A 15,826-nucleotide genomic window follows, 5' to 3' on the forward strand; every position below is an offset into this window, starting at 1 on the left:
TGAAAGTGTCAACTCAATGTACAGCAGCTGTGAAAAAGGCCAATTCCATGCTAGGGATCATTAGGAAGGGGATTGACAATAGAACTGCTAATATTATAATGCCCTTATACAAATCTATGGTGTGGCCATATTTGGAGTACTGTGTTCAGTTCTGGTCACCATATCCTAAGAAGGACATTGTAGATCTGGAAAAGGTGAAGAGGGCAACCAAGCTGATCAGGGGCCTGAAGCACCTTCCTTATGGAGGTAAGACTACAACACCTAGGGGTATTTAATTTAGAAAAAAGATAACTGAGGGGGAGACATGATAACAGTCTATAAAATCATGCATGGTGTGGGTGTGGGAAAAGTTGATAGAAATATCCACCACCACCACCGCTCACATCTAGTACTGGAGCATGCACAATGCCGTGGGATTTTTGAGATGGAAACAAACCACCTACATAGTTCTCTTCAAGATTCCTAAAAAACAACAAAAAACACATGTGGGAAGTCTGAGAATCTCCCCTGACTGTCGTGCTGATCTGTGAAAGTTGTTAATGAATAATTAAGCAGATAGATAATAAACATTTTGCATAAGTGACTTTTAATACAAGTTTTCCATAAGTGTTTTGACAAAAATGAACTATCTTACACCTAATTAATATTACAGCATATGAAAAATGTTCATAATTAATAAAAGGTGGGGTTGCACTTTGGCGCATCACATTATGGGTATTAGTTTGCTTCTTCCTCGAGATCCTCCTTCCTCTAGCTCCTTGGCCTCTGGATCTTCATTCTCTGTCATGTTGTCACAAGCATCCTCTTCTTCTGTGTATTTTGAGATGCACAGGAACACATGTTGCAGCAGATCAAACCTGCTTTACAACAGCTGCATCTTCCTCCCTGGCATCTGGAGATAGTGCATCCACACCTCACCAACTGAAGTACAGCCTTTGGAGCTGGAAGTTGATCAGTCATTATTGGTAACCAGAAATCCCCTTCCATTTTCCGACCATATTTTTCAGGTGATGGGACTACATGCTTCACAATCCTATCATTATTCCAAATAATTGCTCAATTGTGTGCTCGTAGTATTGCGTGGTATAACACATCTCTTGTATATGGAAGGCACTCAGATTGAGCTTGTTTCTTCATGAACAGCCACCACCTTAGCTTATCAACCTGTGAGATCTGTGTACGAGGCAAGTAAACCTGACATATAAATTCTTCAAGGGCAGCAAATGTACTACCACTGGGGAGTAAATCCTTCCCCAGGCTTGCAAGTGCATTTATAATACGATCATTGGCATTCTTGAAAGCTTTCCAGAAACTTAGTTTGCCTTTCCCTGCAAAACCTACATTATTGTCTGCTCCACTGATAGCATGTAAGCCAGGCAAAGCAGAAACCTTGCTTGGTCCAATAACTTCATATATGGGAATAGTGCAGTACAACTCTCCTTTTCCAATAACAAAATTGGTTTCAGCGCATAATTCTGGGTATCTTCGAAAAGCTAGCACAAAAACATCAGTGTCTGATGAATGAATGTTGATTCTGGAAGCCCCCTTTGTTGCATCAGGAGCTGGAAGCAAAAGCTTTGTATGCACTTCTTCCTAATTACTTTGAAGATGGCTCAGATCTCTCTGTGTAGCTCTGCATTCACATACCCATTCCACTACCACATTTTTACCATTTGTATGTGCTTTTTAAAGAATCTTCGTTGACAAGTAATTTGTTAATTCCATCTTTGTTCTCACATGTGAAAGAAGTCACTTCATTGTTGATTTTGCCATGATTGTTGTATCCGTGATGTGGTAAGCTATCACCAGTTGTTCCCATTGTCTTCTTTCATGTGCTGCTGTCTTGAGTGATAGCAATCAACTACCAACGTCATAGTGATCAAATACCACATAAGGTTCATCACAGTTTTTGTATTTTGATAGAAAATAATCTGTAAAATGTTCAGCAAGCTGGCCACAGTTTTTAATGTTGTCAGGCTTATGAAGTGACTAGAGTTCTGTGATCCCATCTACAAAGCCCATCTCAAATCCAGCTGACTGATTAGGCTCACTATGAATGGCTTCTGTTTTTAACTTGTTCATGGCTAGTCTGCATCCTCATCATCAGGCAATGTGTCTTCCCCAGTGGGTAATTTTTCCTGAAAAGCTATCAGGCTGCTTTTGTTTGTCAGCAGCAAACATAGACCTTGGTACAACCAAGAGTTTGTGTTTCCCTATAGAATCTTCAAGATTTATTTCTGATCTGGATTTTGTCACCAATAATATTCAAGCAAAAAGGTTTCTGTCTTCTTTCAGCTCAACTGTCCTATCCCCAGCAATCACTTTTTGTTTTCCTCCAGTGTTCTTAAAGGTCTGAAGCTTACGTTTTCTCACTGGAGCCCACAGATTGATGTTGCCCTGGTTTATATGTTCAGATACAAAACTTTCGAGTAGCTTCTTACCAATTTCACTTTGCTTACAGGTATCGTCTTTGAGTTTCTCAGGAATGACTTTGTCTTTGAGAGCCAGCGTGGTGTAGTGGTTACAGTGCTGGACTAGGACCGGGGAGACCCGAGTTAAAATCCCTATTCAGCCATGATATTAGCTGGGTGACTCTGGGCCAGTCACTTCTCTCTCAGCCTAACCTATTTCACAGGGTTGTTGTGAGGAGAAACTCAAGTATGTAGTACACTGCTCTGGGCTCCTTGGAGGAAGAGCGGGATATAAATGTAAATAAATAAAACTGTGGCCAGGTTGAAGAGATCATGATTGTCCTCAGTAAAGGGGTTTGTAAAGCTGTGAAGAGTGGCAATTAGTGCTTCAGTGTTTTGGTTTTGTTGAAGTTGAGTGATCTCAATAATGCATGATGGTTGGTTTGTGTAGCAGGTAATATACCAAACATCTGCCACGCTTCTCCAGCAAGTCTTGCTAATTCTGGTGAGATAAGGAAAAACATTGTTCCAGCTTGAGGATTGAGTGTCATGAATATCAGTCCACTTGCTACTTTCAATGAACGGCTTATGTGCTCCAATGCACAATCTGTGCCAATAGCACAAAAAGGGACTTTTGAATTGTTATTTATGACCCAGTTTCCATTCATGAACTCTAGATAAATCTCCTTGTCAGTGTTCATGAGTGATTCCATCTCAGCCAAATAAAGTGTGATCATCTGTGCATAACTGATCTTGTCATGTGCAAAGAAGATTTTGGTGGATGCTTCAAGTAACACTATATGCAATTCCCAATTACCTGTTCTAACAGAGCGAATGAAAAGCAACATTTCCATTATCATCTGCATGTACTGACACATCACAAGTGGCAGAGGTTTGCTTGCCATCTGAGTCAAATGGATTTATCTTTTCTAAAACACTATGTGATTTGATCGTCTCCTCCAGGTTTATGTGTGCTTCTTTAATTAGCTCAGGATTCCCATCTGCACATGACTGATCAAGATTTTCAGATGCAGCGCTGTAATTATTGGCAGTAGATGAGGAAACTCTTCAAAGAAGGCATCTTGGTAGAGGTTAAAAAGAGCTTCTAGTTAGCTTGTACTCCTCTCTTCACATGCGTGTCTTTGATTATCTGCTTTACTGTGAGCAGTCCATACAGATTAGCCTCTGTCCAACATAGGTCAAGTCCACTGTTTTCAGTATAGGCCCCAATAGAACGTAGCTTGGCCATCACTATTTGTAGTTCTCCAGGTCTGAGTACAATATTATCCAAATCCTCTTGAACCATTTGGAGCTGCTTTGTTGACTTGCAGAGACCCATGTCTAGTGTGATGAACGTTTGAGGGTCAGGATCTACGACTTTTGCGTTGATACTCTGTGCATGTGCCCCTCCCCCAACCTCTGATAATACTGAATTACATTTGTATGTTATAAAGGGTTAAATCACTGCCTGTGGTTAATTACCTTGCCTGTTGATTTAACAGACATGAATATTGCTTTTACATTATAATACAGTAATCCCTCGACCTACGAACTACTCAACTTACATTTTTTTCGAGTTACGAGCGACAAAAAAGACCGGAAGTAGTTGCTGGTTTAGAATCAGCTTACTCGAGCTACGAATGTTTAGATGCGGCTTCCTCGAATTACGAGTGTTTTGAGACTTCCATGGTGCGCTCCTCGACTTACGAAAATTTCGACCTCCGAACATGCGTTCGGAATGGATTATTTACGTAAGTCGAGGAACCACTGTATACCTAAAAATTTTAACTTTCTACTTTAATGAGGGCTTATTAAAAAAAGAGCAGATTCTCAGACTGTCAACATGTTTTTTTCTTGTTTTTGGAGGTATTCTAAAGATAATTACATAAATGGTTTGCTTTCCTCACAAAAATCCCACAGGTTTCGAAATCATCATATTTGACACCCCACCCCCACCCCACACACACACTATAACCAGGGGGCATCCCATGAAACTGATTGCCAAGAAATTAAGGGCCAACAAATGGAAGAACTGTTTCACACAACTCATAATCAACCTATGGAATTCACTGCCACAAGATGTGGTGACAGCAAGTGACTTGGATGGCTTTAAGAGGGATTTAGATAAATTCATGAAGGACAGGTCTATTAATAGCTACTATTCTGAGGGCTATAGGCCATCTCCAGCCTCATAGGCAAGATGCCTCTAAATACCAGTTGCAGGGGAGTAGCAGTAGGAGAGATGGCACGCCCTCCTCTCTTATCTGTGGGCTTCCCAGAGGCATCTGATGGGCATCTGGGAGGCATCTGGCGTGAAATAAGATGCTGGTCTAGATTGGCCTTGGGACTGATCCAACAGGGCTGTTCTTATGACACAGGGCAGGAAGACTCTTCAAACCAGACCAGGATGACCCCATGGGACTGGGAACCTCCACACAAGGAGAGAAAACGGAACCTTAGCCAGCACCTACACCACAACTAGAAGACACAGCCCTGCCTTCATCCTCTGACTCAGAGAAGTCCCTTGAGGATCTGCCAGCCCTTGTGGAGGTTCCCAAACACAACTAGAGTCAATGCTTATGAAATCAGGCAAAATTATTTTAAGCAACAGAGCCTTCCCCAAGGAAGCCACAAGACCAATTCATTCTACCTGGGGAGCAACTGTAAAACCAGTGGTCTGCTCGAAGCAGCTGATTAAGCATGAAGTTTTATGTGGCTAGACCCAGCTTTGGGGGTTCCTCCTTGAAGTTCGATGTGGTCCTGACCCCTTTCCACTCAAAGTTGTCTGAGGTCTGTGTCCCTCCTGGACCCCTGCCTTTGCAGAGACTATGGCTCAGCCTAGAACAGGATAGGCATCTGTAGGACTGCACAGAGTTTACAAAGGAGAACAGATAAAATTAGACTAGCTTTAAAAGTTCACAGTGATGATATTAGAGCAACATTCAGCTAAAAATTTTAGGTGTCTTTTAAAAACGAAAGTCACTTTAACCAGTTATTTCAAAATAACTGATCTTACTGAACAGGCCTCATTAGGCAGTGGGTTCTACAGCATGAGAATTGCCACCAAAAATGTCTTCCTATTGCCAGTTAATCAGCTACAGTTGATAAAAGTACAGTCCTGGTGAGAGACACCCCCCAAGATGTGAATGTGCTCCTTCAAGGGAGAGTATCCCCATCTAGAACAGGCAAATCAAAATATTCCAAGTCAAGTGGACCCCAACAATCAACATAGCTGTCTTAGACTGAACTTTGCCTTCGTCAACCCATCACACTTTAATGACACTACATGGATGTTGCAGCTGCATTACAATGGAAGATATGCTGGTACAATCATTAGGCTTAAAGATGTTTAATCAATATGTGATTATTTCCAAGAGCAACAATTCAGCTGCAGAAGACAAAATAAAGTATTCGCAAAGACTTCTTAGTTGTGGCAAATCTAGAAGTACTGCTTTAAATTCCGATATGCCAAAGAGGAATAAGTGTGAGGCACACAGTTAAACAAAGCATACTGTACATTTCTTCATTTCTTTGCCTGTTTTTCCCCTTAAATGACTGCCTCACAAGTTGACATGTACTCAGTTATTGTGGCTTATAAATGCTTTAAAGAAGCGGTTGGGGAAAGTAGTGTGTTCATGAGCAGGATTCCAAAATCAACAAAAGTCTGCCGTTATTCTTAATGTTTACTGGGCTATGAAAACAATACTCTGCATTAAAACTTTAAAAAAATATCCAGTCCTCTAGCAGGTGTGAGATTTTATAACAGAACACTTAGAAAAATGGATGTTTTTCAAGCTATTAATACAGCAGCTAAGCCACAAACACAGAGCAATAACAATCTATTCACCAGGTTATTAATTCAGCTACGTTGTGCTTCAAGCATGGATCCCTAGTAGTTTTGTGGGAAAGGATAAAAAGAGGTAATGAATAACATAATGGGTGAAAACTAGTATTTGAATGCATATAATGCTAAAGGTGGGAAAATCTTTATTTTGATTGCATAATTTTGCTGAGATATATATTTAAAACTTTGATCTTTCTGGACAACACAAAATAATTTCAAGAAGCCTAACTCTCAACATTTCAAGAGCAGTGGCCTGGATGGACCAATCAAATCAAAGGAGGGAGACTGGAGGAGGTGATCTGTGGCTTTTTACTATCAAGCCTCCGCTGTTGGACAGCTGGGAGCCTTGGAGCTGCCCCTCCCCACCCTTCATTTGCTGGACGGACCAACTCAGCCCAGCACAGTCCTGCTGCCTAATTGGGATCCTTCCTTCCCTTAAGTTCTGACGTTTTCCACCTGTAGGCACTGACTGATCACATCAGCCCTACCCAGGGTCCTTTGTAGGAGGTAGGACTCGGGGGGCTACTTAAGGGAAGGGCTGTGGCAGGCGGCACTGCCAGCCTGCAGGTGGCTGCCGAAGCCAGCCGCCAAAGGGGGCCGGCCTTTGGTGTTGGGCTGAGGGTTGGGCTGCACTCTATTCAGTGTGGCTGTTTGAAGAGTAAGTGTGACAGCTTTGCTACTGAGATTGGGTAATGTGTTTGGATCTGCCAGAAGATGGGGAGACAGGGGGTGTCTTCATTAAATGCGAGGCAGCTATTCTGGTACTGGTGGGGAATAGAAGAAGTAACATTGGCAGTTCAGCAGGCCATTTCAGGGGAAAGGTAGTCAGAAACGTAATAGCTGTCTCCCCTTCTGGCTCTCCTGCCAGATCTTTGACTTCGGGGAGCATTGCCAACAACCCACATAGCCTCACCTTGCTCCTCGGCAATGCCAGGTCGGTCCAAAATAAGCCAGAGCTCATCCGAGATTTGATTATGGATGAAGGGGCCGACCTGGTATGTACTACTGAGACTTGGTTGGGGGAAGCTAGTAGTCCAGTTTGGTCCCAGTTTGGTTCCAGCTTCTCCCTCCATGATATTCTGCAGAGAAGCAGGTGAGGGGACATAGGCGGGGACCTGGAGTGGCTGTGGTCTATAAGGATGACATTTCCCTTACCACGGTCCCCATTAGGGTATCGGACCATATTGAATATGTGTACTTGAGTTTGGGGACCAGGGATAGATTGGGACTTCTGCTGGTGTACCGATCGCCCCGTTGCCCAACTGAGTCCCTTACTGAGCTCACTGACTTAGTTGCGGGACTTGTGTTGGAGTCTCCCAGACTTTTGGTGCTGGGGGACTTCAATGTTCATTTTGGGACCAATCTCTCTGGAGCAACTCAGGAATTAGTGGCCATGACAACTAGGGGCCTATCCCAAATGGTCTCTGGACCAATGCACACTGCTGGTCACACACTTGATTTGGTCTTTTACTCTGATCAGAGTGGTGTTCCATGAGTGGGGACTCCTGTGATTTCCCCACTGTCATGGACAGACCACAATCTGCTTAAGGTTGGGATTACAACCACTTCCCACCTCCACAAGGGCAAGGGGCCCATTAGAATGGTCCGCCCGAAGAGGTTATTGGATCCAGCAAGATTCCAAGAAGCCTTGGAAGGATTTAATGTTGGTTTTGCTGGTGATCCTGTTGATGCCCTGGTTGAGAATTGGAACGACTTGCTCACCAGGGCAGTAGACACGATTACTCCTAAGCGTCCCCTCCGACCTGCTTCAAAACTGGCCCCTTGATATACGGAAGTTCTATGGTGGCTGAAGCGGCAAGGTAGGTGACTGGAGCGCAAGTGGAGAAGGTTTCGACTCGATTACGACAGATTACAACATATAGCACATTTAAAGATCTATGCTCAGGCGATACATGTGGCAAAGAACAATTCTTTTCTGCCCGTATTGCTTCTGAGAGTTCACATCCGGCGGAGTTGTCCAGGGTTGTGAGGGGACTAGTATCTGCCCCACATCTCTTGAACCAGAATTTGGAAGCATCAGTCACTGGCTGTGATGTTTTTAATGAATTTTTCACAGACAAAATCTCTCGGATTCGGGCCCATCCAGATGGAGACTCCACAATTAATTTGATGTCTGAACTGGAGAAGTCCAACAATTCCTATTATGTGATTTGATTAAATCAATTTCAGTTTGTGACTCCTGAGGATGTGGACAAGCTGTTTGGAATGGTGAGGCCCACCACTTGTTCTCTTGATTCTTGTCCAACATGGCCTATTCTATCTAGCAGGGAGGCTGTTGTAGGCAGCCCAGTGGAAATCATAAATGCTTCTCTGAGGGAGGGCAGGATGCCTCCTTGTCTTAAGGAGGCAATTATTAGACCGCTTCTAAAGAAGCCTGCACTAGATCCCTCAGATATGGGCAATTATAGGCCTGTCTCCAATCTCCCGTGGCTGGGCAAGGTAACTGAGAGGGTGGTGGCCTCTCAGCTTCAGATGGTCCTGGAGAAAACTGATTATCTAGACCCATTTCAAACTGGTTTTTGGGTGGGCTATGGGGTGGAGACTGCCTGATGGATGATCTCTAATTGGGAATTGAAAGAGGAAGTGTGACTCTGTTGGTCCTTTTGGACCTCTCAGTGGCTTTCGATACTATAGACCATAGTATCCTTCTGGAATGTCTGAGGGCATAGGGGGTGGGAGGCACTGTTACAGTGGTTCTGCTCCAACCTCTTGGACAGGTTCCAGATGGTGTTGATTGGAGATTGCTGCTCTTCGAAATCTGAGCTTAAGTATACTGTCCCTTGAGGCTCCGTACGCTCTCCAATACTTTTTAACATCTACATGAAACTGCTAGGAGAGATCATCAGGGGATTTGGAGCTGGGTGTTATCAGTCTGCTGATGACACCCAGATCTACTTCTCCATGTCAACTTCTTCAGGAGATGGCATATCCTCCCTAAATGTCTGCCTGGAAGCAGTAATGGGCTGGATGAGGGAGAATAAACTGAAGCTGAATCCAGATAAGACGGAGGTACTTATTGTGTGGAGTCGGAATTCTAGAGACGATTTTGATCTACCTGTTCTGGATGGGGCCACACTTCCCTAAAAGAAACAGGTCCGTAGTCTGAGAGTACTTCTGGAGCCACACCTCTCCTTGGTTTCTCAGGTTGAGACGTTGTCCAAGGGTGCTTTCTATCAGCTTTGGCTTTTACGCCAGCTGCGCCCATTTCTAAAGATCAATGACCTCAAAAGAGTGGTACATTTGTTGCTAACCTCCACACCTGACTTCTGTAATGCGCTCTACATGGGGCTGCCTGTGTACATAGTCCGGAAACTTCAGTTGTTTCAGAATGCCGCAGCCAGGTTGGTCTCAGGGTCATCTTGGAGAGACAACAGTACTCCTTTGCTGATGGAGTTACACTGGCTGCCAATAGGTTTCCGGGGAAAATACAAAGTGCTAGTTGTATTTCCTACCAACGTTCTACCCCTGCTAACTGGTCAAAGAGGCTCCTTTTACCACGGTGATTCTCTTTATTTGGCAGGGGGAGAGTAACTGGCCCTATCCACCCCCAGCACAGTACCTCCAGTGATTGTTGCTGGTGTCTATCTTATATTTTGTTTTAGAATGTGAGCCCTTTGGGGACAGGGAGCCATCTTATTTATTTGTTATTTCTCGGTGTAAACAGCCCTGAGCCATTTTTGGAAGGGCAGTATAGAAAATGAAATAATAATAATAATAATAATAATAATAATAATAATAATATCCAACTAGAAGAGGTTATTTAAAAAGAATGTACCAAATTTGGAAAGAGAAGCATCCAGATAACAGAAATAGCAGATCAAAAGCTAGCAGACCAGAGAAGATTCATAATAAGAAATAAAGTATTCATAGGAGTTGAACTGGAAGAACTGCAAAGAGCAACACAGACTCGAGATATGGAAGAAGAATTACCACCAACTGAAGCAGTTGCTCAGGCACAGGTGGAGGAGGTGTTGGAAATCGAGGATGCCACTGTTGCTGAACTGTTTCAAAATCAAAACCAGGCAACCTCCCCTTTGCCTTCACCTCAAAAACCCAAATGCTGTTTAACAGAAAAGCAACAAGAACTAAAGCAAAAAATAACTGAGCACATGAACCAAACAACCACCAGGGTTCGACTTCCAGCTCTAAAAACAGTTGCCAAAAAAACAACTTGCTGAGGAATTAAAAGATGTCAATGCTGCACTTGCAGAAATAACAACCAAAAATTTGCAAGAAACAAACCAACTAACCTACAGTGCAGCAACAATAACAACACAAGAGCTCGGATATAAGATCAATGGACCTGTCAAAAAAGAAAGTAGTACATCACCTAAATGGAAGATTAGATTAGAAAATATAATCTCCAGGCTTAGATCAGATGCTAGTAAATTGAAAGATATGAAAGACACGAAGCTGAAGAATAAAAACACCAAACAGTATCTGATCCAAAAATGCCACCTAGATTCAAGGAAAATTAGAGAAGTCCTGGAAATAATAAAGCAGCAAATAACAGCAGTGTCAAAGAAGATTAGCAGATATGAAGCCAGAACTACACAACACAGACAGAATCTCCAATTCCAGTCAAATCAGAGACGTTTCTACCAAAGCATAGAAGGAGAAACTGCAAGAAACTGAGAAACACCACATAAAGAAGAAATAGTGCAATTCTGGGGGAAATTATGGGACAATCCAATAGATTATAATAAAAAAGCAGGCTGGATGAAAGAGGTCAAAAATGTAACCAACAAATGCAAGATCTAATAATAACACCAGAATTAATAAGTGAAAGATCAAAGAAAATTAAAAATTGGACTGCTCCAGGCGACGATGAACTGCATGGCTTTTGGCTTAAACACCTAACAAGCCTTCATAAACAACTATCAAAACAGTTCAATCACATTTTGCAAGGAGGTGATATTGAACAATGGCTAACAACTGGGAAAACTCATGTCATCATGAAAGACCCAGCAAAAGGTGCAGTTCCAAGTAATTATAGACTGATAACCTGTCTGACAACCATGTTCAAATTATTAACTGGAATAATAGCAGATGAAGTGGTGCAACACTTATTAACTAACAAACAGCTTCCAGTTGAACAGAAAGGAAATTGCCCGAACACCAGAGGCACAAAAGACCAGCTGCTGATTGACAAAATGATTTTAGAAAATTGCAAGAGAAGAAAAACAAATCTAAGTGTTGCATGGATTGACTACAAGAAAGCCTTCAATTCATTGCCTCACACATGGATACTAAAATGTTTAGAAACAACTGGTATCAGCAAAAACATTCAGATATTTATTTAAAAAGCAATGAGCATGTGGAGTACACAGTTAACAACCAATGGCGAGACACTTGGACAGGTTAGCATTAGAAGAGGCATTTTCTAAGGGGATTCACTATCCCCTCTGTTGTTTGTAATCGCCATGACCCCACTTTCACAAATACTAAACAAAACAGGCCTCAGTTACCAAACATCTAAAACATCAAGAAAAATCAACCATCTGCTGTACATGGACAATCTGAAGTTGTATGGAAAGTCCCAGTCAGAAATCGAATCACTGCTAAGCACTGTCCGTATATTCAGTAGCGATATAGCAATGGAGTTTGGACTAGACAAGTGTGCTGCATTAATAATGAACAGAGGGAAAATAAGAAAAACAGAAGGAATAGAACTGCCCAATGGAAGCAAGATCAAGAACCTGGAAGAGAAAGAACGTTACAAATACTTGGGCATTCTCCAGGCTGATAACATCGCACACACTGAAGTGAAAAGAAAAATGGGAAGTGAATACATCAGGAGAGTTAGAAAAATCCTCAAGTCCAAACTCAATGGCGGGAACACCATACAAGCCATAAACACCTGGGCTATACCTGCTATCAGATACACTGCAGGAATAATAGACTGGACCCAGGCAGAGCTAGAGACGCTAGATAGTAAGACCAGGAAAATCATGAACATCAATCATGCTCTGCACCCCCGCAGTGATCTAGATAGGCTATACCTCCCTCGCAGCTCAGGTGGAAGAGGAATGCTGCAAGTCCATCAAACAGTAGAGGAGGAGAAAAGAGGCCTTGAAGAATATATCAAGGACAGTGAAGAAGATGCACTTCAAATGGTCAATAATGCGAAACTATTCAACACCAATGAAAGGAAGCAGGCCTACAAGAAAGAACAAGTCAAGAACCGAGCAGAAAAATGGAAAAATAAGCCACTGCATGGTCAACATTTGCACAATAGAAGTGGAAAATCAGACATCACCAAGACCTGGCAATGACTTAAGAATGGCAACTTGAAGAAAGAAACAGAAGGTTTAATACTGGCTGCACAAGAACAGGCACTAAGAACAAATGCAATCAGAGCAAAAGTCGAAAAATCCACCACAAACAGCAAGTGCCGCCTTTGTAAAGAAGCAGATGAAACCGTGGACCACCTAATCAGCTGTTGTAAAAAGATCGCACAGACTGACTACAAACAAAGGCAAGACAAGGTAGCAGGGATGATACACTGGAACATCTGCAAAAAATACAAGCTACCTGTAGCCAAAGATTGGTGGGACCATAAAATTGAAAAAGTGGTAGAAAATGAAGATGTAAAAATATTATGGGACTTCCGACTACAAACAGACAAACATCTGCCACACAATACACCAGATATAACTGTAGTCGAGAAGAAAGAAAAACAAGTCAAAATAATCGACATAGCAATACCAGGGGATAGCAGAATAGAAGAAAAAGAAGTAGAAAAAATCACCAAATACAAAGATCTACAAATTGAAATTGAAAGGCTGTGGCAGAAAAAGAACAAAATAATCCCAGTGGTAATTGGTGCCCTGGGTGCAGTTCCAAAAGACCTTGAAGAGCACCTCAACACCATAGGGGCCACAGAAATCACCATCAGCCAATTACAAAAAGCAGCTTTACTGGGAACAGCCTCTATTCTGCGACGGTATCTATAACAATTGACAATAAAATTCAGCCATCCCAGGTCCTTGGGAAGGACTCGATGTCTGGATAAAACAAACCAGTCAATAACACCTGTCTGACTGTGTAAATAAATAAATAATAGTTATAACTTATAAAGCCCTAAACGTCTTATGTCCTGGGTATTTAAGAGAGCGTCTTCTTTGCTACGAACCCCACCGACAATTGAGGTCATCTAAGGAGGTCTGTCTCCAGTTACCGCCAACCTGTTTGGTGGTCTCACAGAGACAGGCCTTCTCGGCTGCTGCCCCGAGATTGTGAAATACCTGCTCCCTGCTGAGCTCCCTGCTGAGTTACAATCCTCCCCATCTCTGGCTATTTTTAAAAAACATTTGAAAACCTGTTTTTTACCCCAAGCTTTTTCAGGTTTTTAATTAATAAATACTCTTTGTTTAATTTTTATGGTTTTAAAATCATAGTATTGTTTTAACTTTTATATGTGTTGTTATATGTTGAACTGTTTTTACTTTTATATGTGTTTTAATTGTTGTTAGCTGCCCAGAGATGTAAGTTTGGGCAGGGTATAAATTTAATACATACATACATACATACATATATACATAAATCCTGAGGGACAACATGCCACAATCTTGTTAAGACAGCATGGGAAATCTCAAAAGTAAAACTTTGCCCACAGTTTTTGCATACCGTTGATATATGGGGCCATTGTATTATAGCTGAACAAGAAATAGTTGCAGTCCAATTTTTGAGGGCTTTGTTAGGCCTTCCATGAAATACACCTGTGCTCCTTTGATCATGGAACAATAAAATTACTATGTTTCAACAGCTGCCACTGAAATTGTCTTTAAATGGAAAGTTCCATAAAAAGGTGCATAATGCTGTAAAATGCACAAAGGAAATTACATCCACCACAGTGTTACCTCAGATAAACCACACTGAGACATGTCATACACTTTCCCTGAATCAAAATTAAACAGCCAGGGTGCCAAGTGCAATGGAACATGAACATTCTAAAAGCAAACAACTTCTCTAAAAAAGTAGTAAATTAAAGAACTGAATTTTATGTCAACTTTACCTGTTCCAAGTAATGTAATGACAGATTGATATATTTGGCCTCTGTCAGCAGCTGGCCTCCAACTCCAGTCTTAGCAACACGCTCTGAACCAGCCAGATCCACTAAATGTAGTTTGGAGCGTCGAATAGTTGCAGATCCTGGCTCTTTGCTTGAGATATGAATGGTGAAAATACAGTGTGAACGTGTTGAGGCTTGGTTCATTGGAGTCTGTTGGGGAAATAATTTCATTAAGGATAGGTAAAATCACATAACAGGACTTTAACTGAATACTAACAAGGGGTCTCCTGATTATGTAGAAATATGGATGGGTCTCATTTCAAACAGAAGAGATGAAGATGCACCTAAGTACATTATTAATTTATTTATTTGTTTCATTTTATATCCCGCTCTTCCTCCAAGGAGCCCAGAGCGGTGTACTTCATACTTAGGTTTCTCTTCACAACAACCCTGTGAAGTAGGTTAGGAACCAACCCATTAAAAACCAAGAAACAAAAAGGAACCCTGCTGGGTAAAGTTTAGGGTCCATCTACTACAGCATCCTGTTTTCTATAGTGGCTAATCAGATGCCTCCAGAAAACCCACAAGACATGAAAGAAATAACCATTCCATTCTGTTATCCCCCAATGAGTATACCAAGTTATACTGCCTCTGCATTTGGAGGTTTCACTTAGCAATATGCACAAGAGCTGTTGACAAACCTATTTTGAATTTGTATAATCCCCTTTTGAAGCCATTTATCAGTTATCAAACAAAATGGGGTGTGAAATTATTAATTATCATTATTATTTACATTTTTAATCCTGCTCTTCCTCCAAAGAGCCCAGAGCGTTGTACTACATACTTAAGTTTCTCCTCACAACAACCTTGTGAAGTAGGTTAGGCTGAGAGAGAAGTGACTGGCCCTGAATCAGCCAGCAAGTATCATGGCTGAATCGGGATTTGAACTCGGGTCTTCCCGGTCCTAGTCCAGCACTCTAACGACTACACCACGCTGGCTCAGATCCAGTTGTGGAGGTTGGTTGTGAATCAGATCAGGACTATGGTGTTCATGGTAAGGCGTTGAAATTTGCATACAACTCATAGTTTTTCTTCTTTCTGCCTTAACTATGGGTAAATCTCAAAGTATATATACACACACACACACACTGATGCCGCACAGAGCATCTGTGTGACAATACACTCCCTGCATCTTCTGCCATAGTCATTCCCATCCTCCCCTCACCTTCTGCCCCAGTCTCTCCTGCCCTCCCTCCCACCTTCTGCCCTAATCTCCAACAGGTGGCGGGACTTCACCTGCTGTCCATTCCCTCCCACCACCACCATCTACTGCCCCTGTCCCTGCTGCCCTCCCCCCACCTTCTGCCCCAGTGTCTCCTGCCCCATGTCCTCCACTGTCCCGGCCCTCTCAAGGGCAGCGGGGTTTCGGCCACATCCCGTCCTGGCTCTCCAAAGGGTGGCAGGGCTTTACCCGCTGCTAGTCCTCCTCCGTCCTGGCTCTCCATCCTCCTCCTCGGCTTGTCCTTCCTGCTTGTC

General features: G+C 42.4%; 1 protein-coding gene across 4 annotated transcripts in view; it reads right to left on the reverse strand.

Annotated features, from left to right (window-relative positions):
* Positions 1–15,826, reverse strand: part of KIF6 (kinesin family member 6) — a 352,942-nt gene that overhangs the window by 231,854 nt on the left and 105,262 nt on the right. For all 4 annotated transcript variants that reach the window (XM_053305319.1, XM_053305322.1, XM_053305332.1 and 1 more), the window contains exon 7: positions 14,294–14,500. In XM_053305319.1, the coding sequence (XP_053161294.1) occupies positions 14,294–14,500 (207 nt within the window). The remainder of the gene's footprint in view (positions 1–14,293; positions 14,501–15,826) is intronic.

Source organism: Hemicordylus capensis, chromosome 1, assembly GCF_027244095.1.
Source record: "Hemicordylus capensis ecotype Gifberg chromosome 1, rHemCap1.1.pri, whole genome shotgun sequence".
In the NCBI taxonomy this organism is placed as follows: Eukaryota; Metazoa; Chordata; class Lepidosauria; order Squamata; family Cordylidae; genus Hemicordylus; species Hemicordylus capensis.